This window comes from Gorilla gorilla, chromosome X (genome assembly GCF_029281585.2).
Source record: "Gorilla gorilla gorilla isolate KB3781 chromosome X, NHGRI_mGorGor1-v2.1_pri, whole genome shotgun sequence".
NCBI classification, from domain to species: domain Eukaryota; kingdom Metazoa; phylum Chordata; class Mammalia; order Primates; family Hominidae; genus Gorilla; species Gorilla gorilla.
Window position 1 is genome coordinate 165,410,002 of NC_073247.2, and position 22,517 is coordinate 165,432,518.

At 57.8% G+C, this 22,517-nt stretch overlaps 1 protein-coding gene across 1 annotated transcript; it reads left to right on the forward strand.

Annotated features, from left to right (window-relative positions):
* Nucleotides 1-99: 99 nt before the first annotated feature.
* ABCD1 (ATP binding cassette subfamily D member 1) lies at nucleotides 100-20,287 on the forward strand. Its single transcript, XM_004065084.4, has 10 exons — nucleotides 100-1,657; nucleotides 4,736-4,916; nucleotides 11,621-11,763; nucleotides 11,853-12,021; nucleotides 12,659-12,753; nucleotides 15,623-15,768; nucleotides 16,105-16,250; nucleotides 18,527-18,611; nucleotides 18,761-18,886; nucleotides 19,029-20,287. The coding sequence occupies exons 1-10, from the start codon at nucleotides 758-760 to the stop codon at nucleotides 19,273-19,275; spliced, it is 2,238 nt and encodes a 745-aa protein (XP_004065132.2). The 5' UTR covers nucleotides 100-757; the 3' UTR covers nucleotides 19,276-20,287.
* The last annotated feature ends 2,230 nt before the right edge of the window (nucleotides 20,288-22,517 follow it).

Sequence of the window (22,517 nt, forward strand, 5' to 3'; positions counted from 1 at the left end):
GGCGCTCCGAGCGCGAGAGGAAGAGGCGCCTCGGGCTCCGGGCGCGCAGGGTGGGGTGGAGCGAGCACGCGGGCGGGGCGGGGCGGGGCGGGGCGGGGCTTTGGCGGGCCGGCGAGGGCCGCTTCTCTAGTCCGCGCGGCCGTCCCACGTCTCTGTGGTGCGGGAGGGGCCCCACCGAGGGGCGAGAACGGGAGGTTGGGGGGGTGGGCGGGCCCCGCCGAGGGGCGAGAACAGGGTGGGGCTCCCGCGCCCGGACTCCGCCCCTCGCCCCTCCTCCGCCTCCTCCCCTTCCCCCGACTCGCCCCTGGGGAAGAGTGGGTGGGGATTCTGGGCCGGTGGCGGAGTCACTGTCGCTTCAGCCAGGCTGCGGAGCGGACGGACGCGCCTGGTGCCCCGGGGAGGGGCGCCACCGGGGGAGGAGGAGGAGGAGAAGGTGGAGAGGAAGAGACGCCCCCTCTGCCCGAGACCTCTCAAGGCCCTGACCTCAGGGGCCAGGGCACTGACAGGACAGGAGAGCCAAGTTCTTCCACTTGGGCTGCCCGAAGAGGCCGCGACCCTGGAGGGCCCTGAGCCCACCGCACCAGGGGCCCCAGCACCACCCCGGGGGCCTAAAGCGACAGTCTCAGGGGCCATCGCAAGGTTTCCCGTTGCCTAGACAACAGGCCCAGGGTCAGAGCAACAACCCTTCCAGCCACCTGCCTCAACTGCTGCCCCAGGCACCAGCCCCAGTCCCTGCGCGGCAGCCAGCCCAGGTGACATGCCGGTGCTCTCCAGGCCCCGGCCCTGGCGGGGGAACACGCTGAAGCGCACGGCCGTGCTCCTGGCCCTTGCGGCCTATGGAGCCCACAAAGTCTACCCCTTGGTGCGCCAGTGCCTGGCCCCGGCCAGGGGTCTTCAGGCGCCCGCCGGGGAGCCCACGCAGGAGGCCTCCGGGGTCGCGGCGGCCAAAGCTGGCATGAACCGGGTATTCCTGCAGCGGCTCCTGTGGCTCCTGCGGCTGCTGTTCCCCCGGGTCCTGTGCCGGGAGACGGGGCTGCTGGCCCTGCACTCGGCCGCCTTGGTGAGCCGCACCTTCCTGTCGGTGTATGTGGCCCGCCTGGACGGAAGGCTGGCCCGCTGCATCGTCCGCAAGGACCCGCGGGCCTTTGGCTGGCAGCTGCTGCAGTGGCTCCTCATCGCCCTCCCTGCTACCTTCGTCAACAGCGCCATCCGTTACCTGGAGGGCCAGCTGGCCCTGTCGTTCCGCAGCCGTCTGGTGGCCCACGCCTACCGCCTCTACTTCTCCCAGCAGACCTACTACCGGGTCAGCAACATGGACGGGCGGCTTCGCAACCCTGACCAGTCTCTGACGGAGGACGTGGTGGCCTTTGCGGCCTCTGTGGCCCACCTCTACTCCAACCTGACCAAGCCACTCCTGGACGTGGCTGTGACTTCCTACACCCTGCTTCGGGCGGCCCGCTCCCGTGGAGCCGGCACAGCCTGGCCCTCTGCTATCGCCGGCCTCGTGGTGTTCCTCACGGCCAACGTGCTGCGGGCCTTCTCGCCCAAGTTCGGGGAGCTGGTGGCAGAGGAGGCGCGGCGGAAGGGGGAGCTGCGCTACATGCACTCGCGTGTGGTGGCCAACTCGGAGGAGATCGCCTTCTATGGGGGCCATGAGGTGGGGCAGGTTGGGGTGCTGGGCACGGAGGGAAGCGTGTGGCAGGGAGGCCCGGGGGCAGGCAGCCATGAGCGGTGGGGACAGTCCGGGGCGGGCCAGGACTGATGCCAAAGGTGTGGGCAGGCCATGGGAGAGCGGGGCTGGGGTGGGCAGGGCCTTTGGGCAGCCGTGGACTCAGGCGCGGCAGTGGAGAGGCAGGAGGGCTGGGTGGGGACTGTCCTGTGCTGGTTGCCTGCACGCTCGAGGCCACTTCTGCTTCCTCTCCTCCTCAAGGAGGTTGTCCTGGCCTTAGAGCTGCGATCCTAGCGGTTTGAGCCTCGAGAGCTCCTGCCCGCCCCACTCCTGCAGCCAGCCAGGAGGAGACGCCTGCCATTCGTGAGCGGGGACCGAGGGTCGCAGCCTGCTGCCTAGCCCCTCCTGGGCCCTTGGGCCCTTTGAAGGCCGGCGTCCAGCAGAGCTGGCTGGCCAGGCAGGCCGGCATTATGGGCATGACTCAGCCCAAGCGGAGGTTAATGAGCAGCGCCCAGCACAGCAGTGGGACTTGGGGTCAAGGCCACCCCCGCCTGAGCCCACAGGCCTGCCCGGCTACTGACTGGGTCAGCTGCCTTCCTGGGCCCCCAGACCAGAGATGCCGGGCCCAGGCCACCACTGCGGCGGGACACACTTCCTGCTCCTGGCGTGGCTGTCCTTCCACCCTGTCTGTCTCCTGGCTCCCTGGTGGGCCGGGGCCGGCGGGCCAGGCAGGCGCTGGGAAAGGTTACTCCAGGTCAATGCTCCCTTTATCTCGCCTCAGCCCCTCCCCTTCCTCGTGCCTGGGGTTGCAGCTGCCTTGGGCCCTGCTCTCTGCGACTCAGTTTCGGTTCCCCAGTGCTTCTTGGGAGGAGGGGCACAATGGCATCCATCCCCCGAAGGCCTGTGTGTGCTCCCTGGGTCAGGTGGCCTCTTGCCCTGGGACCTTGTCTCACTGGCTGTGCACCAGCAGAGAAGCAGGCTTGTCCCCGAATTCCACGGAGAGGGGCATCCCGGGTGTGGGCCAGACTGCAGATTCAGAGAAAAGGCCCCTGGACTTCAGCCACCACCCCGGCTTCCCTCTCCTCTTCTCCCGCATGCTGGGCTGCAGGGCCTTGGCAAGCAGCTGCAGCCTTGGGCGAGGCGCTTGGCACATTCCCCGCAGCTACATTGTCAGCCTTGGCTGGCACCCCTGCCAGCTCCCAGCACGAGTCTGGATTGCCAGGGTGCTTGCTTCAGGAATGGGAGATCGGGCTTGCAGGGAGCTCAGCTGTGCAGGCCGACCTGGGTGGCGGGGGCAGAAGAGAGATCACTGGTTCTTTGAAGGCCTTCGTCCGGGCTAGCTTCAGAAAGTAGAGAGATTACTGGTTCTTTGAAGGACTCCATCCGGGCTAGCTTCAGGAAGTAGCACGTTGGCCAAGAGGGTTTGTTGGCCAGGGCAGGAGGGCCCGGTGTGCATTCACGGCCTGTCTGCATAGGCCTCGGCTGGAAAGCTGTGTGGGGTGAGAGGACCCCTCGGGTAGCATGTGGCCCATGGCAGTCCCACTGGCTGATGTCCCCGTGGACACTGGCCTAGGCTCAGATCAGGGCAGAAGCAGCTGACTGGCTGGAGGGCACATAGCAGAGTATTCTGTCCTTCCTGGGATTGCCGCGAGGAGGCTTATTGAAACGCACATGCACACGATCTCTTGTTTGAGAACAAAGTAAAGCTCTCTTGATAAGTCTAAGCATCATTTACAAGAATGTGGTTCTCCTGGCAGCTCTGCCAGTGTGGTCCAAATTCCCACACTGGTTGCCACCATCAGGCTGTATGGGCTTGGGCAGGTCACTTTGCCTCCCTGGGCTTCAGTGTTCTGTGTACAGTGGGCACGTGAATACACATGCAGTGGGATGTGGGGAGAATCAAATGCAGAGACGTGAAAGCACTTGGCAAACAGTGGCAGGCTAGGCAGCTGTCATCAGATGGCTGTGGGGAGGCAAGGCTGGGGTGCGTGCCCCTGGACTGAGCCCAGAAATTCACAACCCCTTGGCTACCTTGCTGGGAGCACTTCCCAACACCTCCCACCTCCCCCGCCTGTCTGACTGCTGCTGCCACCTCTTCCCTGCGGCTGTCCCTTTCCCCACCTGCTGGTGTCCTGACGTAGTGGTGGCCAGTGCAGGAAGGGGGGCAGAAGGACAGGGGAGGCCTACCCACTGCTGAGGGAGCGAGGTCCAGGCTCAGCAGTGGGGACATCCACTGGGGTGAGTCCTGTAGGGCCCAGCTCAGGAGCGCATCCTCCTGGTTTCAGTGGGAAAATGCCATGCAAATTTCTCACCAAAAGGAACTGTGGGAAAGTTGAGGGGAAAGAGGGCCTAAATAGGCCCAGACTGTTGAACCGAGTTTTTCAGAACCAAGAGACAGGGTCTCACTGTGCTGCCCAGGCTGGGGTGCAGTGGCGCCATCACTGCAGCTTCAAACTCCAGGGCTCCAGCGATCCTCCCACCTCAGCCTCCTGAGTAGCTGGGACTACAGGTGTGTGCCACCACACCTGGCTAATTTTTTTTTTTTAATTATTTTTGGTAGAGACAGCATCTCGCCATGTTGGCCAGGCTGGTCTCCAACTCCTGGGCTCAGGCAATCCTCCCACCTCAGCCTCTCAAAGTGCTGGGATTGCAGGTGTGAGCTACTGCACTCAGCCCAAGAGCACTGCCTTTTGCTGTCCTGCACTGCTCTTTGCTTAGTTTAGGGGGGAAAAATTAGAGCTGATGGATGATCTCTCCGAGCCAGGAGGAGGGGGCTGGCAGGGAGCCCAAAGAAATGGGCTCAGCAGAGGACAGAAACAAGGTGACTAGAGAGGGAGTGGAGAGGGGACGGGAGCCGCACTGTGACATCAGCCAGTCCCTTATACCCCCTTACACCTTGAGTTTGAGACCTGGCCCCACCCAATCGTAACCTCTGGCTCTCGGCCTTCTGATGGCCACCATGGCACAGCGTGTGTGAGTGGCACTGGGAGACCCTGACCATCGCCCCCACGGGAGCTGCCCCTGTGCATGGCCAGGAAGCCTCTCTGTGTCTGTCACCCCCCACAGGTGGAGCTGGCCCTGCTACAGCGCTCCTACCAGGACCTGGCCTCGCAGATCAACCTCATCCTTCTGGAACGCCTGTGGTATGTTATGCTGGAGCAGTTTCTCATGAAGTATGTGTGGAGCGCCTCGGGCCTGCTCATGGTGGCTGTCCCCATCATCACTGCCACTGGCTACTCAGAGTCAGGTGAGACCCAGGGCTCTAAGAGGATCCAGGCCAGGGGCCTGTCCCCCATACCACTGGGTGCTGAGCTCACGAGGGCCCAACTCAGCCAGCCCGCCGCCCACTTCTGCTGCCGGGGCCACCGAGGCCCTGCTGCCACCCTTGATGCTTTCAGAGGTTGAGCTTGCCTTGCCCCTCCTTGTTGCCTTTTGCCCTGCACGCACCTCACGCCCTTTGTTACCACTCAGACAAGCCCAGGACTGCAAGTCAGGAACACTACATGTCACTTCTCCAGGCACAGATACCCTCACCCACCTGTCCCTGTCCTCAACCCAACTGCGACTTAGAGGTGGGAGGATGTGCGGAGTACCTGGAGTGAGCCCCTTCATCACTCCAGCCTTGGTTTCCTCGCCCTGAAACAGCTCTTGCACCCTAAGGTGTTTTAGAGGAGTGGGAAGCCTGTTCTACCTGTTATTTTAGTGATAAGATTAAATATTTAGGTTTCTGCATTCCTGTTGTTTTTGTTTGTTTGTTTTATTTTCTTTCTGGCTTTTGAAACAGGAGTCTGACTGTCGCCCAGGCTGGAGTGCAGTGGCGCGACCTTGGCTCACTGCAGCCTCGACTTCCCAGGCTCAAGTGGTCCTCCCACTTCAGTCTCCCCAGTCGCTGGGACTACAGGCACAAGCCGCCGTACCTGGCTAATTTTCATGTTTTTGGTAGAGACAGGGTTTCGCCATGTTGCCCAGACTGGTCTCGAACTCCTGGTCAGGTGATCCTCCCGCCTCAGCCTCCCAAAGTGCTGGGATTACAGGCGTGAGCTGCCGCGCCCAGCCTGCATTCCTGTTTTGTTCCTCTGCCGGATTGCAACTTCTGCATTTGATTTTTAGTCCATTAGTGGTTACCCTTTAAAAGATCAACACGCAGCCGGGCACGGTGGCTCACGCCTGTAATCCCAGCACTTTGGGAGGGCGAGGCGGGCAGATCACGAGGTCAGGAGGTCGAGACCATCCTGGCTAACAGGGTGAAACCCCATCTCTACTAAAAATACAAAAATTTAGCCGGGCGCGGTGGCGGACGCCTGTAGTCCCAGCTACTCGGGAGGCTGAGGCAGAAGAATGGCATGAACCCGGGAGGCGGAGCTGGCAGTGAGCCCAGATAGCGCCACTGCACTCCAGCCTGGGCGAAAGAACGAGACTTTGTCTCAAATAAAAATAAAAATAAAAAATAAAAGAGCAACACGCATACTTGTTAGGTTAATCAATAGCTCCGCCTTCTCCTGGACCTTAGAACACAGAAGCAGCCCCGTGGGGCATGGCATCATAGCCCAGCCAAGAGTTGGATTTGTACCTAGTTTTTCCTCTTTGCTGTCGCCTTATCCACACGTGTTGAAACTCACTCACATGTTTGCTGAGTTCTGTGCTCACCATTTCGTTCCTACATCTCAATTTCTCTTCTATGTTCTGTTATCTTCCTCCAGATAGACATGTTTTTAGTTTTTTGTTTGTTTGTTTGTTTTTTAACTCACAACTATACTCAGGACAAACAGTCATCAGTGCTTCTAGTTGTGGTTGGTTTTTAAAAAAGATTCTTTCAGCAAGGGTTTTGTCATGGGAAATTCTTGATTATTTTATTGTAATTCTTTGTGTTGTTTAGTTTTTTGTTTGTTTGTTTGTTTGTTTTTTGTAGAGGCAGGTTCTCGCTGTGTTGCCCAGGCTAGTGTGGAACTCCTGGGCTCAAGCGGTCCTCCCACATTAGCCTCTCAAAGTGCTGGGATTACAGACGTGAGCCACCACACCCAGCCTATTGTCATTCTTGATTATTTTTGTTGAAAATGTTTCTATTTCACCCTTATTCCCAAGCTAAAGTTGAGTTGCGCAATGGAGTCTAGGTGGACTGTTCTTTTCTCTCAGCCCTTTCACAATGTCTCATTGTCTCCCTGCTTCTTCTGTAGCTGCTGACAGATCTGTAGCTGCTAACAAATTGTCCTCCCTGAGTATCCTGTGTTTTTTTTTTCTGGGTACTTTGATCACTTTCTTTCTTTTTGGCATTCTGCAGTTTCACTATGACATGTTTAGGTGTCAGTTTTTGTTGATTCTGCTTGAGACTTGTTATATGTCCTTTGAATATTTGAGTTTTTCAATCATTCTGGAAGATTCTCAGCTATTGGCTTTTCAGATATTGCCTGACTCTCATTCTTTTTTCCTGTTCTTCTAGAACTGGCAGCCAGTGCTGGACTTCTGACTCTTCGTTGTGTCTTTTGGTTTCTGTTTACTGTTTCCCATCTCACACTGTCTGTGCTGAATTCTGGGGATGCCCTGAGGCCTTCCTGTTTGCTCATTTTCCAGTTTACCAGTTTTCTCTTTGGCCATGTCTAATTGGAATTTTGTTCACATTTCAGTGGCTGTTTTGTAAGTTCTATTTCATTCTATTTCAAATAGAAATTTGAAAATGGACATTTCCTTTTTCAAGTAGAAATGTCAGGCTGTTTCTGTGTCTTATTTGCTCATCTTTTTGACTGCTCCTTTTATGCTGTGTATCAGGTTAGTCATACTTACCCCACCGTCTCTATCTGATGGTTTGGTTAGCTTCAGTTCTTGAGAGTATCATTCACCTGTCTTCTGTCTGCTGGTCTTCACTCATGGTGGATCATTTCCTTGTGGGTTTTGCAACAGAACTTCTATGGGGATTGGTGTGGCCTCAATGGAGAGTGTAAGTCCAAATGTCCTTCTGTTTTGGCCAAGCACTCCAGGGTAAGCAGTTGGAGGCCGTTAGTTAGTGCGGAGGGGATGGTTCCTGAATTGAGAGGTGGTTTCATTTGAATTCATTTGAACTCCAGGCACATTGTTACAAATTTTCAGAGGAGGCTTTTTGTTCATTGGGCATAGAGCCCAGGCTAAGCAAGGAAAGCTTCCTGGTCTTTGCCCTGCCTGCCTCTGGGGCTATCAAAGGATCACCTGGCTGTCTGCTTCTCTTGCTCCCAGAAGTTTCCCTTGCTTTCCGTCAAGCTTGGCTCTGCTCGAAATAGTGTCATAGTTTACCCAGTTTGGTGGGAAGAGGGTTTTCAATTTATAAACAGAAGTCTGATTCTCTCCCTGTTCCTGTTTCCACCTCGGGGCTTCCATGCCCTCAACTGTCTGTGTCATCCTCTGGGTGACTCACCAAGAGGAAGGATCTAATTCGGGGACTGCACATCAAGGGCAGCCTTGATGCCGGCGTAGGTGCCCAGCCCAGTCAGCGCACCTAGCCCTGGGCACCGAGACAGCCCGCAAGACAGCACCTGCAGCCGCTTCGCTCCATGGCTGCCATTGGTCACATCGGGCTGCTCCCTGCCCTGAAGGCTTAGGACTTTTCTGAGCCTCTGCTGTGCCAGGCTTTGTGGGCTCCTGGCCCTGCTCTGGTGGTCCTCAGAGCCAGCAGCCTTTGAAGGCTGTGAAGCGTTCCCTTTCCCCTGGCTTGATTGGCTCTGTCCTGTGGCCTTCTGTTTTTTTTTTGGAGGGGGAGCTTTTGAGATGGAGTCTCACTCTGTCTCCCAGGCTGGAGTGCAGTGGCACGATCTCGGCTCACTGCAACCTCCATCTCCCGGGTTCAAGTGATTCTCCTGCCTCAGCCTCCCAAGTAGCTGGGACTACAGGTACACGCCACCATGCCTGGCTAATTTTTGTATTTTTAGTAGAGATGGGGTTTCGCCATGTTGGTCAGGCTGGTCTTGAACTCCTGACCTCAAGTGATCCACCTGCCTCGGCCTCCCAAAGTGCTGCGATTATAGGTGTGAGCCACTGTGCCTGGTCCTGTGGCCTTCTTATTTCCCCAAATGCCAGGCCTGCTCTGTCTTGGGGCCTGTGCCAGGAGCACTCTTTCCTCTGCTGCCCCATGGCGCAGCCCCCCTAGGCAAGGTCCGGCCTGCCCACCGCCACCTTTCCTGTCTCCTTCCCTGCCCCACTGCTCTCCCAAGCACTCGACACCCCGTCAGTGGCGCTTTTCTCTCTCCCTGCCATGGACTGCAAGCTCCATGGAGTCAGGGATTTTTGTCTGTTTTGTCCCTGCTGTGTCCCCTGCATCGGGTGGCTAGTGAGGGCTCCAGGTGCTTCAAGGAGGTGGAGCGCACTGGGTGGGAAGGCAGGCTCTTACCGGTTGGAAGATTTAGATAAGCTTTGCTAGGCTGGTGTGCAAGGCAGGTGGGCTCAGGAGATGGGCAGGGCCTGTGGCTCCCACTCCAGCCCTGAGGCCTTGCTCTGTCCAGCTCTGGGGCCCTGGCCTTATTCACCCAAGCCTCCAAGAGAACCCGCAGAGGGCAGCTGGTTCTACGCCAGGATGCCTTGGGCACAAAGACTTGCAGACCCTTCCCTTTGTCCACAGCGACTGTCCAGCTCTCAGAACACCTGGGGAGGAGGGCTGTGTCCTTGAGAGCACCATGGGAGGGAAGGTCCAAGGCCTTCGACCTTTAGGATTCACGTCCCCGCCCCGCCAGCCCAATCTAGTTCCCTGGTTTCCTGGGCCAGGCCCCTTTCCACCCTGCATGGCCCTGAGCGGATACTGCGTTCCGTGTCTTCCCCCAGCCCCCAGCCAATGATCCCTGAGGCTTCCCCCTCAGGATCACACCCCCCCCCCCATACAGTCCTCGGGTCCTTCACAGGACATTCCCACCACTTCAGCCACACCCCAGCACCCTCAGAGGCGGCCTTCGCCCTTGCTCCCCACCTCTGCTCCTGTGGGGACCCTAAGGATCAAGAAACTGAGAGTCAAGGCCATTGATGAGGGTCAGGGGTGCTGCCACGGGGCCTAGAGCGTGACAGAAAAGCAAATTAAGACAGGAGCAGCTCCTGGGAGAAGCAGACACCAAACAATACGGCTGCTGGCCCAGAGGTCAAAAACCATGGCCTAGAGGGGGCGGTCAGGAAGTGGGACATTAGGCCGGGCGTGGTGGCCCACGCCTGCAATCCCAGCATCTTTGGAGGCCAAGGCAAGTGGATCACCTGAGTTCAGGAGTTTGAGACCAGCCTGGCCAACATGGTGAGACTTCGTCTCTACTAAAAATACAAAAAAAATTAGCTGGGCTTGGTGGCAGGCGCCTGTAATCCCAGCTACTCGGGAGGCTGAGGCACAAGAATCCCTTGAACCTGGGGAGGCAGAGGTTGCAGTGAGCCAAGATCACACCACTGCACTCCAGCCTGGGCAACATAGCAAGACTCCATCTCAAAAAAAAAGAAAAGAAAAAAAAAGAAAGTTGGCGTTTCAAAGCCAAACAGCCCTGGGCGTTGGATGACAAAGTTCAGATGTGCCCCAGGAGGGGCGACATCAGTGGTGCAGGATAGAGGGCCGGTGGAAGGAGCTGGCTGTACCCAGAAACAAAACCAGATGCCTACTGGTGCATTTAAAAATCAACGTTATTGAGATGTAATTAACATACTATACAATTCCTCCTTTTCCATGTACAGTTTAAATTCATTCACAGAGTTGTGCAGCCATCATCACTAACTCCAGAATGTTTTATTTTTATTTTATCCCCCAAAGAAACCCCATACCCATGAACAGTCCCTCCTCATTCCCTCTCTCCAGCCCCTGGCACCCACTCATCTGCTTCCTGTCTCTGTGGATTTGCCTATCTGGACATGTCCTAGAAATGGAATCATGTGCTCTGTGGCATTTTGTGACTAGCTTCCTTCACTGAGCATCATGGTTTCAAGATTCGTCCATGTCATAAGATGAATCAGTCCTTCATTCCTTTTCATTGCTGAATAATATTCCATTGTGTGCATAGACCACGATTTCTTTATCCATTCATCCCTTGATGGACATTTTGGGTTTCTTCATGTTTTGGCTATTGTGAATAACACTGCTGTGAACATCCATGGACAAGTCTCTATGTGTGCAGATATTTTCGTTTCTCCTGGGTGTGTAGCTAGGAGTAGAATTGCCAGGTCACATGGTAACTGGACGTTTCACTTTTTGAGGAGCTGCGAGACTGTTCTCCACAGTGGCTGCCCCATTTTACCTTCCCGCCAGCAGTGTTGGAGGGTTCCACCTTTTCATCGTGGCTAGCACTGGTTATCATCTCCTTTGTATTCTAGCCACCTAGTGGGTGTGAGGCAGTATCTCTTGGTGGTTTTGATTTGGATTTCCCTGATGACTAATGACGCTGAGCCTCTTTTGATGTGTTGAGTGGCCATTTGTATGTCTTCTTTGGAGAAATGTCTGTTCACGTCCTTCGCCCATGTGTGATCGGGTTATCTCTGTCGCTGAGTTGTAAAAGCTCTTTGTATATTCTGGATACTGCACCCTCATCAGATGTGTGGTTCACCAGTCCAGAGTTTTCTCCCAGTCTGTAGGTTGTCTTTTTCACTGTCTCGATGTTGTCCTTTGGTGCACAAAAGTGTTGAGTTGAATGAGGTTCAGTTGATCTGTTTTTCTCTTGTTGCTCATGCTTTTGGTGTCCTAGGGAAGGAACTATTGCCATATCCAAGGTCGTGAAGTTTTATCCCATTTTCTTCTGAGAGTTTCATACTTTGGGCCACACTACACATCAGCCTGTGATGTGCTCTGGGTTGGTTTGTCTGTATGGTGTGAGGGGTCCCTCTCTTGCACATAGAGAGAAAGAGAGAGAGATCTGGTTGCCCCGGCACCATTTGCAGAAGAGCCTCGCCTTTCTCTCCAGCGGCTCATTTTTGACTTTCCGCTGTCTCTGCCCTGCCCCTCCCCGCCCCGCCACCCACCCCTCTGGGGCTTTGCAGATGCAGAGGCCGTGAAGAAGGCAGCCTTGGAAAAGAAGGAGGAGGAGCTGGTGAGCGAGCGCACAGAAGCCTTCACTATTGCCCGCAACCTCCTGACAGCGGCTGCAGATGCCATTGAGCGGATCATGTCGTCGTACAAGGAGGTACCCCGGCCCAGCCCCACCCTTGCCATCCTTGCCATGCTTCTCTCCCTGCAACTGGCAGGGGCTGAGCCAGGGTCACCCTCCCTCAGGTGACGGAGCTGGCTGGCTACACAGCCCGGGTGCACGAGATGTTCCAGGTATTTGAAGATGTTCAGCGCTGTCACTTCAAGAGGCCCAGGGAGCTGGAGGACGCTCAGGCGGGCTCTGGGACCATAGGCCGGTCTGGTGTCCGCGTGGAGGGCCCCCTGAAGATCCGAGGTAAGGCTGTCCCCTCCCTATGAGTGACCCCGCCCCTGCTGCTACTGCAGGTGCTGACCTGCTGCCCCAGCTCCTCCTATTCCCTCACTCAGGGACCTCCATGTGCTTCTGGCCCATCCCAGTCCACCCAGGACAGGAGGGCTGCCGGGCAGGGTCTTTGAGGACTTCGGCCTGGTCGAGCTGGGCCCCTGGAGGGTTTCCCGCAGAGAGGTGCTGGTCCGCCCGCCTTCCTTCCCAGACAGTAGCTGCCGGCCACCCTACTGACTCGCCCTTTGAGGGCCTCAGCCTGGATTATTCATTCAAAACAAGGGGGATGTGGTCCCCTCACCCATGCAGGACAGCAAGAGAAAGTTCCAGTCAGTGTGCCAGCTGCTGGCTGCCACAGGAGGCAGGTGCTGCAGAAGGGGGTGGCGGCCCAGGGCACTGTATTAGACAGTGGGGGAAGAGTTCAGCTTGTTGGAAGACCTGGCTGTGTTCCCTAGGGACCCTGGACCACAGGCTGCTGGTCACGAACCAGCTGGCGTGCTGCCAGGGATGGGAATGAGGGCATGCAGCCGGGGGCACGCAGACTCCCCAGAATGCAGAGGGGTCGCCACCACTCCCTCTCCACCCCAGCCCCGCTGTGCTGTCTCTGCAGGCCAGGTGGTGGATGTGGAACAGGGGATCATCTGCGAGAACATCCCCATCGTCACGCCCTCAGGAGAGGTGGTGGTGGCCAGCCTCAACATCAGGGTAGGTCCAGCGGGGAGGGCGCCAGCCACGCACATATGCAAGCCTCAGCCCTTGGCTTCCCGCCTGTCTATGCTGGCAACAGCCATCGTCCCTAGATGTACGTGGCAGGTGGGCCAAGGCCAAGGTGAGAGACCAACGTGTCTCTGACTGTTCATCCTGGGGCAACAGAGGCAGGGCTCATAAAAGAGACTAGTGATACCAGGATTGACCAAGGTTCACCCCGGCGTTCCTGGCCCTATCATCTGATGCCAACTCCCCACACTCCTAAGAAAGCCAAGACCCGGGCGGGGGGGGCTCTGGTTCAAACCTTGCCGCTCGACCTCCCTCGGAAGGCCACAGCAAGGAATCCACAGATCACCTGTGTCCCCAGCCAGGGGTTTGGACAGGGCTGGGGAGTAATGGAGTGAGGGGGAGACTGGGGTGGAGGGACAGGTAGAGAAGTGACAAGGAATCACTCATTTATTCACTCATTTAACCAATGTGCCCTGAACTCTTAGCCGGGCACCAGAAACCCGAGGTAAATCAGGAGCCCTGCACTCAGGGAGTCTTCACTGTTTAGGGGCACTAAAGTGTTACAAAGGGTCTCCAGGTAGACAGCTGTTCAAGGGGCAGTGGGGGTCACAAGAAGAGTGGTCAAAGTCCCTGGGGGTGGTGGGGGTGGGATGAAGCCTTGCCCAGGAGTTGCTGTGAGCGAGTAGGCAGGCAGCTGAGGGTAGAGGAGTGAGGGGCCGTGGGCCTGAGGGGTAGGTCACGCAGGAGGAAGCAGAGAGGAGGGGCATGCCAAGGAGGAGGGGGCCGGCACAGGTGGTTACCCCTCACCGCTGGCAGCGGCCCCTCCTAGGATGTCGGGGGAGCCGATCACCAGTGAGTCCAAGGAGGGTGGTTTCCAGGCTGGCCCTGGGCAGCACAAGCAGGCAGGGGCAGCAGGCAAGCTCATGGGGCCCCTGCGCGCAGGGCCACAGCTGCTCAGGGAGCCGGGTATGCGAGATGGGGCAAGGCCCAGGCCCCACCCTTCAGGAGGGGACAGTCAGGTGGCTTCATTAGCATCCTGTGGCTGCGGTCACAAAGCGTTACAAACTTTGAGTGGCTTTCCCAGCAGAGATGGCCTCTCTCCTGGCTGGGGGTCCAGCAGTCCGAGAGGAAGGCCCAGGCTGGGCGGGCTCCTGCCGAGGACCGAGAAGGTGCCTCCACTTGGGGCCTCTGTCCCAGCTTCTGCTCTGCTGCCCATCTGCGGGCTTCCCTGGCTTCTGCCACGGCGGGTCGGCCTCAGCCTCTGTCTCCACACGGCGCTCTCCCTCTGGGTGTGTCCGTGTCTCCGTCTCCCCTTTCTGTCAGGACACAGGTCACACTGCATTAGGGCCCACCCCTCTGCAGAATGACCTCATCCAGATCTAACTCATCACGTCCGCAACGACCCTGTTTCCAAATAAGCTCACACTCTGAGGTAGTGGGGATTAGGGTTCCCACATAGGAATTTCAGAGGACAGAGTTCCACCCATGACACTGCCTGAGGTAAGCTAAAGACCACGGCCTCAAGTCTTCCCAGGAGCCCCATGTAGCATTGTTGTTGTTACCGTGAACTTCACTGACTCCAGGCCCCTGGCCTCCTCCCTGCACACAGCCCGCCTCCAGCCTGGCCGGCATTTTCCCAAAGTAGGCATTTCCTAGCTCCAGCGAGGACCATGGAGTCAGTGAATTGAGGAGCCTGAGGTCCATGATGCAGAGTCCAGGGGCCACTGTGGCATCTCTGGGCCACTCTGGCACCTGGGGAGGCAGTGGGGTCTGTACTGTCAGTCTAGAGACATAAAGAAAGTGCCTTTTGGGCTGGGCGTGGTCGCTCATGCCTGTCATCCCAGCACTTTGGGAGGCCGAGGTGGGCAGATCGCTTAAGCCCAGGAGTTCAAGACCAGCCTGGGCAACATGGCAAACCCCGTCTCTACAGAAATTTTTTAAAATACACAAATAAGCCAAGTGTGGTGGCGGTGCCTGTAGTTCTAGCTACTTGAAAAAAAAGGCTAAAGTGAGAGGGTCTCTTGAGCCCAGGAGGTTGAGCCTGCAGTGAGCCATGATCCCACCACTGCACTCCAGCCTGGGCAACAGAGCAAGGCCCCGTCTCAAAAAGAAAAGAAAGAAACTGCCTTTTGTCTCCAGTGACTCAGGAGGCCAAGGTGAGAGAATTGCTTGAGGCCAAGAGTTTGAGACCAGCCTGAGCAACATAGCAAGACCCTGTCTCTAGAAAAACATTTAAAAATTAGCCAGGCATGGTGGCGTCTGTAGGCCCAGCTACTCAGGAGGCTGAGGTGGGAGGATCACTTGAGCCCAGGAGTTGGAGACTGCGGTGAGCTGTGATCATACCGCTGTACTCCAGCCTGGGCAACAGAGTGAGATCTCGTCTCTTGAAAACAAAGTGCCTTTCAGGGCAGTTCCTTAAAGGGGGCTGACAGTTGACCCTGCACTTGGATTCCTGGTGAAGTGGGAGTCGGATGGGACTGAGGACGGCGCTGGCTGTGTTGGAACACACCTACTAATTCAGCTGTGGCAGAATAGGCCCTTCCTCTTGTGCTGGCACCATGTTCTCTAGGCATGTCAGGGCCTGAGGACCGGGCCGGGGCTTGTCCATTCCTGTGTCCTGGGCCAGGCATTTAGCAAGAGCTAAATTTAGCTAGGGCTGTGGACGCTGGACCCCATCCCCCAGGCCCTGCTGTCCCTTATCAAGAGATCAAGAATGAAAAAAAAAAAAAAAAAAAGAGATCAAGAATGGCCTGCATGTTGGCCTCGGGCGTTGGGAGCCTCTCAAGGCTGGTCAGGAGGCCATAGGGTGCGGGAAGGGGCCTGCGCTCTCTGGCGTCAGCGGCTGTTGCCCCTGCAGGTGGAGGAAGGCATGCATCTGCTCATCACGGGCCCCAATGGCTGCGGCAAGAGCTCCCTGTTCCGGATCCTGGGTGGGCTCTGGCCCACGTACGGTGGTGTGCTCTACAAGCCCCCACCCCAGCGCATGTTCTACATCCCGCAGAGGTGAGGAAGCCCGTGCGCCTCTCCTCCACCTCTTCCTGCCTGTGCGCTCACACATGGCTTCCTGCAGAGGCCCAGGAAGTGGTGAAGAGTCAGCACCTCAGGAGAGGACACTGAGGCGCTGTCCCCAGAGCCAGAGACGGGCTGTGGTTCCTGCTCCCTCCAAACCTGCCCGATCCACTGCCCTGTTTTGGATCTGTGAGGAGTGTGTGCACGGGCGGCGATGTGAGCGTGTGGATGCGTGTGAGCGTGGCATGTGGACACTGCCTGGGAGGCGCAGAGTATCTTGGGGGAGGCAGGGCCGGCCCTTCCCTCCGTGGACACCCAGCTTTCCCACAGGCCCTACATGTCTGTGGGCTCCCTGCGTGACCAGGTGATCTACCCGGACTCAGTGGAGGACATGCAAAGGAAGGGCTACTCGGAGCAGGACCTGGAAGCCATCCTGGACGTCGTGCACCTGCACCACATCCTGCAGCGGGAGGGAGGTAGGAGGCCTGGGGCTGGCAGCCACCCTTTGTCCCACCCTGGCCTCTCCCTTGGCCTCCAGGGAGTGAAGATTACGTCAACATCCAGAGTCTAAAGTGCCAGGTGCCACGGGGCGGGGCAGAGGCTGCTACCAGGGAGGACCAACACCACACAGATGGCCCCAGGTGGCATGGGTGCTCTAGGGAAGGGGGCACCTAGCAGGGATGTGCACCTCACTGGGGGACCCAGGATACCCTCTCCCAGAGAAAAGAGGTCTGAGCTGAGCCCTGCAGAATGCTGAGTGGTTACCCCATCCGGAAGCCAGGGGCAGCAGGGCGGAGTGCGGCCCGCAGGCTTGGTGGTGCGAGAGGCTGGCTCACAGAGGGCCCTCCGGACCAGGCAGGAGCCTAGGCTTTCCCTGAGCAGGATCAGACGCTCTTGGAAGGACCATGGGGTGGTGGGCAGGGGCAGCCTGGGAGAGGCAGGCACATGTGTGCAGTGATGGCTACTGTCAGGAGGTTTGTGCAGACGCTTAGAGGGGGCTGGGGCCAGCAGAGTCGGGTGGATTCAGAGATGAGTTCACTGAAAAGGAGGCCAGACTGAGCTGTTGTCTTGTCCTGGGCTTATCAAGGAATACTGCTTGTCCACAGTGTCTGTCGGGCCGGGAGAGCGGAGGAGGAGAGGGGGCTGCAGCTACGGGGACACAGTAGATGGAGTGTTCAGTTCTGTCTTTGAATTCTGAGCCTCTGGGTTCTGCTTCCAGCCTGCACTGCTGGGTGTGAGATGGCCCTGGGCAAGGACCTCGCCTTGCTGGGGCTCCCCTTCACGGTTCAAGGGCACGGGCACCAAGCCCTTCCTCGGTGGCAACATGAGAAGAAGTGGCTCTTGCAGGAAATGGCCGGGATGTTGTCACCTGCCTGTGGAGGAAGCGGGGACACAGGTGGCAATGGCAGTGGAGCAGCCCCTGGCCCGGCCCTGCCTCTTGCTCCTGCTGCCCTCGGCCTGGGAGCACGTGGCCCCTCCCGCCTCTGTGGCAGCCTGAATGCCCAGGGCCTGTGGCCAGCCAGCATGAGCCGTTAGGATGGAGTTGAGCTGCGAGGAACAGAACGGGCCTCCCCGCAATAGTGGCTAAGATCATCTGTGAGTTTATCCTACTGAGCTGTTAGGTCCCAAGAGAGCCAGGCCACGGTTGCCAGGGCTGGCCCTGCTCTGTGAAGGCCCCAGGGCTCTAGGATTTTCTACCAGGTCACTCTGCTGTGTTTGGCCTCCGTTCCCAAAGTCACCTCATGATCCAGGAGGGCTGCTGCAGCCCTCACATCATGTCCCAGGCTGTAGGATGGAGGAAGTAGAAGGGAAGGGGCAAAAGGTATGTGCCTTCTTTTAAGGAAGGTTCCAGAAGCCTCCATATTGAATACTTACAGTTATATCTCATTGGCCACAACTTAGTCTCATGCTCACACCTCAGCACAAGGCCACCTGGGAAGCGTAATCTCTACTCTGGGTGGCCATATACCCTGTTGCCACTTCTAGCCCTGGGCCGCTGGGGAAGGCAGCATGGGCGAGAAGACAGGAGGGGCCACTTCTGCCGCAGCGCCCCGGCCTAATGGAGCAGCCGGCTCACCTGCTCGTTCAAGCAGCCCACTCGAGCCTTGCCAAAGTGCTGGCACGGGGCAGTGACAGGAGGCCCAACCCCTGTGGGTGACAAGCCCCCGGTCTGGGGAGAGCACTCAGGCCGCTCTGGAGCTCTGTGCCAAGGAACTGTATGGGTGCCCTGGGGCTGCCATAAACCGCAGGGATGGATCGTCTCCTGGATCCAGCAGTCCGAGATCCAGGTGCCAGCAGGGTGGGCTCCTTCCGGGTGCCATGACAGAAGGATGTGTTCCAGGCCTCTGTCCTCGGCTCGCAGATGGTCCACTTCTCCCTGTATATCTTCACCTCGTGTTCCCCTGGGCACGTCTTCTGCCCGCACACCCCCTTTTTATGAGGACACAGTCATATTGAATTAGGGTCCACTCTGATGACCTCATCTTAGTGTGATCACCTCTGCGAAGGCCCTGTCTCCAAATAAGGTCACACTGAAGTGCTGGGGCTTGGACTCCACCATATCTTTTCTAGGGAAAGGCACGATTCCAGTCCCCACTCCTCCGTGATTAATGCCTGGCACACAGACAAGGACGCAGAGGCACAGGGGCCCTGTAGTCACAGCTAGCTCATTCCCGCAGCTCCCCCAGCTCCCCGGCTGGCCCCCGGGTCTGGGTGCTGGTGGAACTGAGCCAAGACCATTGCTCCCGCCTAGGTTGGGAGGCTATGTGTGACTGGAAGGACATCCTGTCGGGTGGCGAGAAGCAGAGAATCGGCATGGCCCGCATGTTCTACCACAGGTGAGCACTCCGGGCCGGCAGGCTCCCTGGGGTCCCCTGGAAGGAGAAGTAGCAGCTGTGGGGAGGCCTGGGCTCAGTGGAGCCTGAGCCAGGCTGGGGTGTTGGGCCCTGGAGGGTGCACAGACTCTCCTCTCGGCCCGGACCCCCAGGCCCAAGTACGCCCTCCTGGATGAATGCACCAGTGCCGTGAGCATCGACGTGGAAGGCAAGATCTTCCAGGCGGCCAAGGACGCAGGCATTGCCCTGCTCTCCATCACCCACCGGCCCTCCCTGTGGTAGGTGCCCTGTCTCCCTGCCTGGGGTCAGTGGGAGTGGCTGCCTGAGGGGGGGAGGTGGCCTGGCGGGCCCGGCAGCAGCAGGCGGCTGTCATCAGCAGCCCTCGTGCCGTGCCCCTGACCCTGTCCCTCTCCTGGCCAGGAAATACCACACACACTTGCTACAGTTCGATGGGGAGGGCGGCTGGAAGTTCGAGAAGCTGGACTCAGCTGCCCGCCTGAGCCTGACGGAGGAGAAGCAGCGGCTGGAGCAGCAGCTGGCGGGCATTCCCAAGATGCAGCGGCGCCTCCAGGAGCTCTGCCAGATCCTGGGCGAGGCCGTGGCCCCAGCGCATGTGCCGGCACCTAGCCCGCAAGGCCCTGGTGGCCTCCAGGGTGCCTCCACCTGACACAACCCTCCCCGGCCCCTGCCCCGCCCCCAAGCTCGGATCACATGAAGGAGACAGCAGCACCCACCCGCGCACGCACCCCGCCCCTGCATGCCTGGCCCCTCCTCCTACAAGACCCTTCCCGCCCTCGGGAAAGTAGATGTGGAGGGTGGCGCCCTGCGTAATCCTCGCCCTGTCCCTCCCACTCCCTGGGGGCGCTGTTCCACAGTGACTGGGCCCTGTCCAGGGCAGTGAGTCCTCTACTTTGCTCCGTGGAGGAAGCTGGGGTACAAGGGGCCCAGTGCTGGCCACACAGCAGCGCAGCCGAGCCCCAGGAGCCCGTCAGGCCACAGCCCCTGGCACTGCAGGTGGCCTCCCTCCGGAGACTCGAGTCCCCATGATTCCCTCCTCGTCAGTCTCTCAAAGACCCCATGGTCCATCCCCTGAGGGTGGTCAGCCAAGGCTCCCGTTCCGTGGGATGCCATAAAAGCCGCCCAGTGGGACCCACAGTCACACAGAGCGCCTCACCTGCATCCTCTCCCCCACAAGAGCCCCAAAGATCCCACGGGAGAGGGGAGAGGGACGCACAGCACTGCCTGCCAAGCGAGAATGCAGGCCCCGCCCCCTCAGCCCCTCACCACCTCTTTCTACAGCCTAATTTATTGGATTCCCTATTCGTAGCCATCTCCGTGGCCAATGTGACTACCGTGCCAGCAGCGGGGGCGGCCCAGCCTCTGAGTCCTGTGGGGCCCCGGCTCCCACCGGTGCCAAACCCAGCCCCTGCGGCCGTCACCCCGCCAGCCTACACTGCCAGCCGCCACCGGGGCACACGGGCCTCTGCTTGCCAGCCAGGAGTGCGGACACCATGTTCCCAGCTCAGTGCCAAAGAGGGGTCACCAGGGGGAGCTGTCTGCAGAGCCAGCGCCTGCCCGAGAGAGACCCCACCGCCACCGTGTGCCTTTCCCGGGCCCTCAGCCCTCGGGCCGGGCGCCACCCCCAGTCCCCCCAGTAAAAGCCTCCATTGGCAAATGCAGTCCTTCCTCCCTGCCTCAGAGTCTGGTGGTGTCTGCTGCGGGTCTTGGGGAGAGATGGAGGAGAGGGAACGGGTTGCCTGTGGGGGAAAGAGTGAGTTTGGGAAAGGAGTGGGCCTGACCCCCAAGCCCCTCCGCGGGGGAAAGTCACCAGAAGACATGGTCCAGCATGCCCTCGGCCGAGCCTCACGCCAATGCTCTTAGGATTCCTGTGACGGTGGTGGGGCGGAACCTGCAACATTGCACAGAAATACTGGCTGAGCCCAGATAGGACTAGGGGAGGGGATCATGCTGGTCCCTGTGGGAGGAGCACGAAGGCAAAAGAAGGGATGTCTAAGCTGCCACACAGGGTGCTGCTGCCACAGGGAGAGGAGGCCACTTGTGCAGGGGCCTGGGGGGAACCGGGAGCACAGCACAGGGTGTTCGTGCTGCATGCAGGGGAAGGGAGGGCAGGGGAAGGGAGGGCTGCGGCCGGCGGGCCTTGGAGGCCACACTACAGAGACAGGACTTAGCCCAGAGGCCACTGAGGAGCTTTCAGCAACAGGGAAGCAGTGTCGAGTACTGCAGGCCACGTGGCTGCATGTGAGGGTGGCTGGTGGGAATAGGGTGCGGCAGCCCATCTGGCCTCAGAGGCACGAGAACTGAGAACAGCTGTGCGGCCATACCTTTATGCATGGATGGCCACAGCCTCCCAAAGGTGGGGCAGCCTGAGTGTTCATCAACAGACAAATGGACAAACAGCCTGTCCATAAGGCGCGGTGCCATTCCGCCATAACACGACAGATAGACCTCAAAGAGTTCGTGCTGGGTGAAAGAAGCCAGACACAAATGTCCAGAATAGGCTCATCGGGACAGAAAGCAGATGAGTGGGTGTCAGGGGCTGGGGCAGGGGAAGGAAAATGGGGCGGGGGGAGTCCTTTTTAAAAAATTTTGTATTTATTTTTTATTTTTTAATGAGACAGGGTCTCACCCTGTCACCCAGGCTGGAGTGCAGTGGCGCAGTCATAACTCACTGCAGCCTTGGTCTCCTGGGCTCAAGCAATCCTGCCCCAGCCTCCTGAGCAGCTGGAACCACAGGCGTGTGCCACCATACCCTGCTAATTTTGTGATTTTTTTTTTTTTGTAGACAGGATCTCACTATGTTGCCCAGGCTGGTCTCAAACTGCTGAGCTCAAGCGATCATCCTGCCTCAGCCTCCCACAGTGCTGGATTACAGGCATGAGCCACCACACCCGGCCTCGGGTTTCTTTTTATTGTGAAGAAAATGTTCTGGAACTACAGAGCATACTAAATGCCACTGAATTGTGCACTTTAAAGGGATTGATTGTATATTTTGTGAATATCGCCTCAAAAACAGATGATTGATGGATAAATTGACACATAGATATATAGATATATAGACATGATTGATATAGATGATTGATAGATGATGGATGATTCATAGGTGATAAGTGATAGATAAAATACATGATAGATACATGGATAGATAGATGAATAGAGAGAGATGATAGATGGTTTTAAAAGTTTTTTTAGAGATAAGATCTCACTATCTTGCCCAGTCTGGACTCGATCTGCTAGCATCAAGCAGTCCTCCTACCTCAGCCTCCTGAGTTACTGGGACTACAGGCACATGCTACTGTGCCTGGTGATAGATAAACGATTGAAAGATAGACATGATAGAGGCATAAATGATAGATAGATGGATAGACATGATAAAAGGTAGATAGGAAGATACATGGGCTAGATCAATGATTGATTATATAAGTAAATGATATAGGTTGATAGATTATTGATTATAGATTAATAGGTGGATAGTTGATTGATAGATGATTGATCGATTGATTGGTTGATTGATTGATGGAGAGAGACAGAGAAGCAAGCATAGCCATTGCAGCCACCCAGACAAGACATGCTGAGGCCTGAAGTTCCAGAAGGTTCGAGCAGTTGGAAGAACTCGACAGGCATGGGGGCAGCTTCTTCAGGGAGTGGAGGGGGCAGCAAGGTACCACTGGGTTCTGGCTTGGAAGGTTAGGTGAGCGACAGCACCCTCGGTGGACAGAGGCAGCTCCAAAGGAGGGGCAGGCCTGGGGAGCAGGTGCAGCCCGAGGGGATGGTGTGTAGGCAGTTGGTTCAGAGCTTGGGGCTCCTCAGTGGGACGTGGGTCAGCAGGGAGGCCAGTGGTCATTGAAGTTTGGATGGAGACAGCCTGGCTGAGGGGAGGGGCATGCTTGG

Bases quoted from the DNA above. Each gene is read 5' to 3' on its own strand.
- ABCD1 (XM_004065084.4), top strand. From the start codon at position 758: ATGCCGGTGCTCTCCAGGCCCCGGCCCTGGCGGGGGAACACGCTGAAG. The intron at 4,917-11,620 runs GTGAGACCCAGG...GGGGCTTTGCAG, and splicing joins CACTGGCTACTCAGAGTCAG to ATGCAGAGGCCGTGAAGAAG. The intron at 16,251-18,526 runs GTAGGAGGCCTG...GCTCCCGCCTAG, and splicing joins CATCCTGCAGCGGGAGGGAG to GTTGGGAGGCTATGTGTGAC.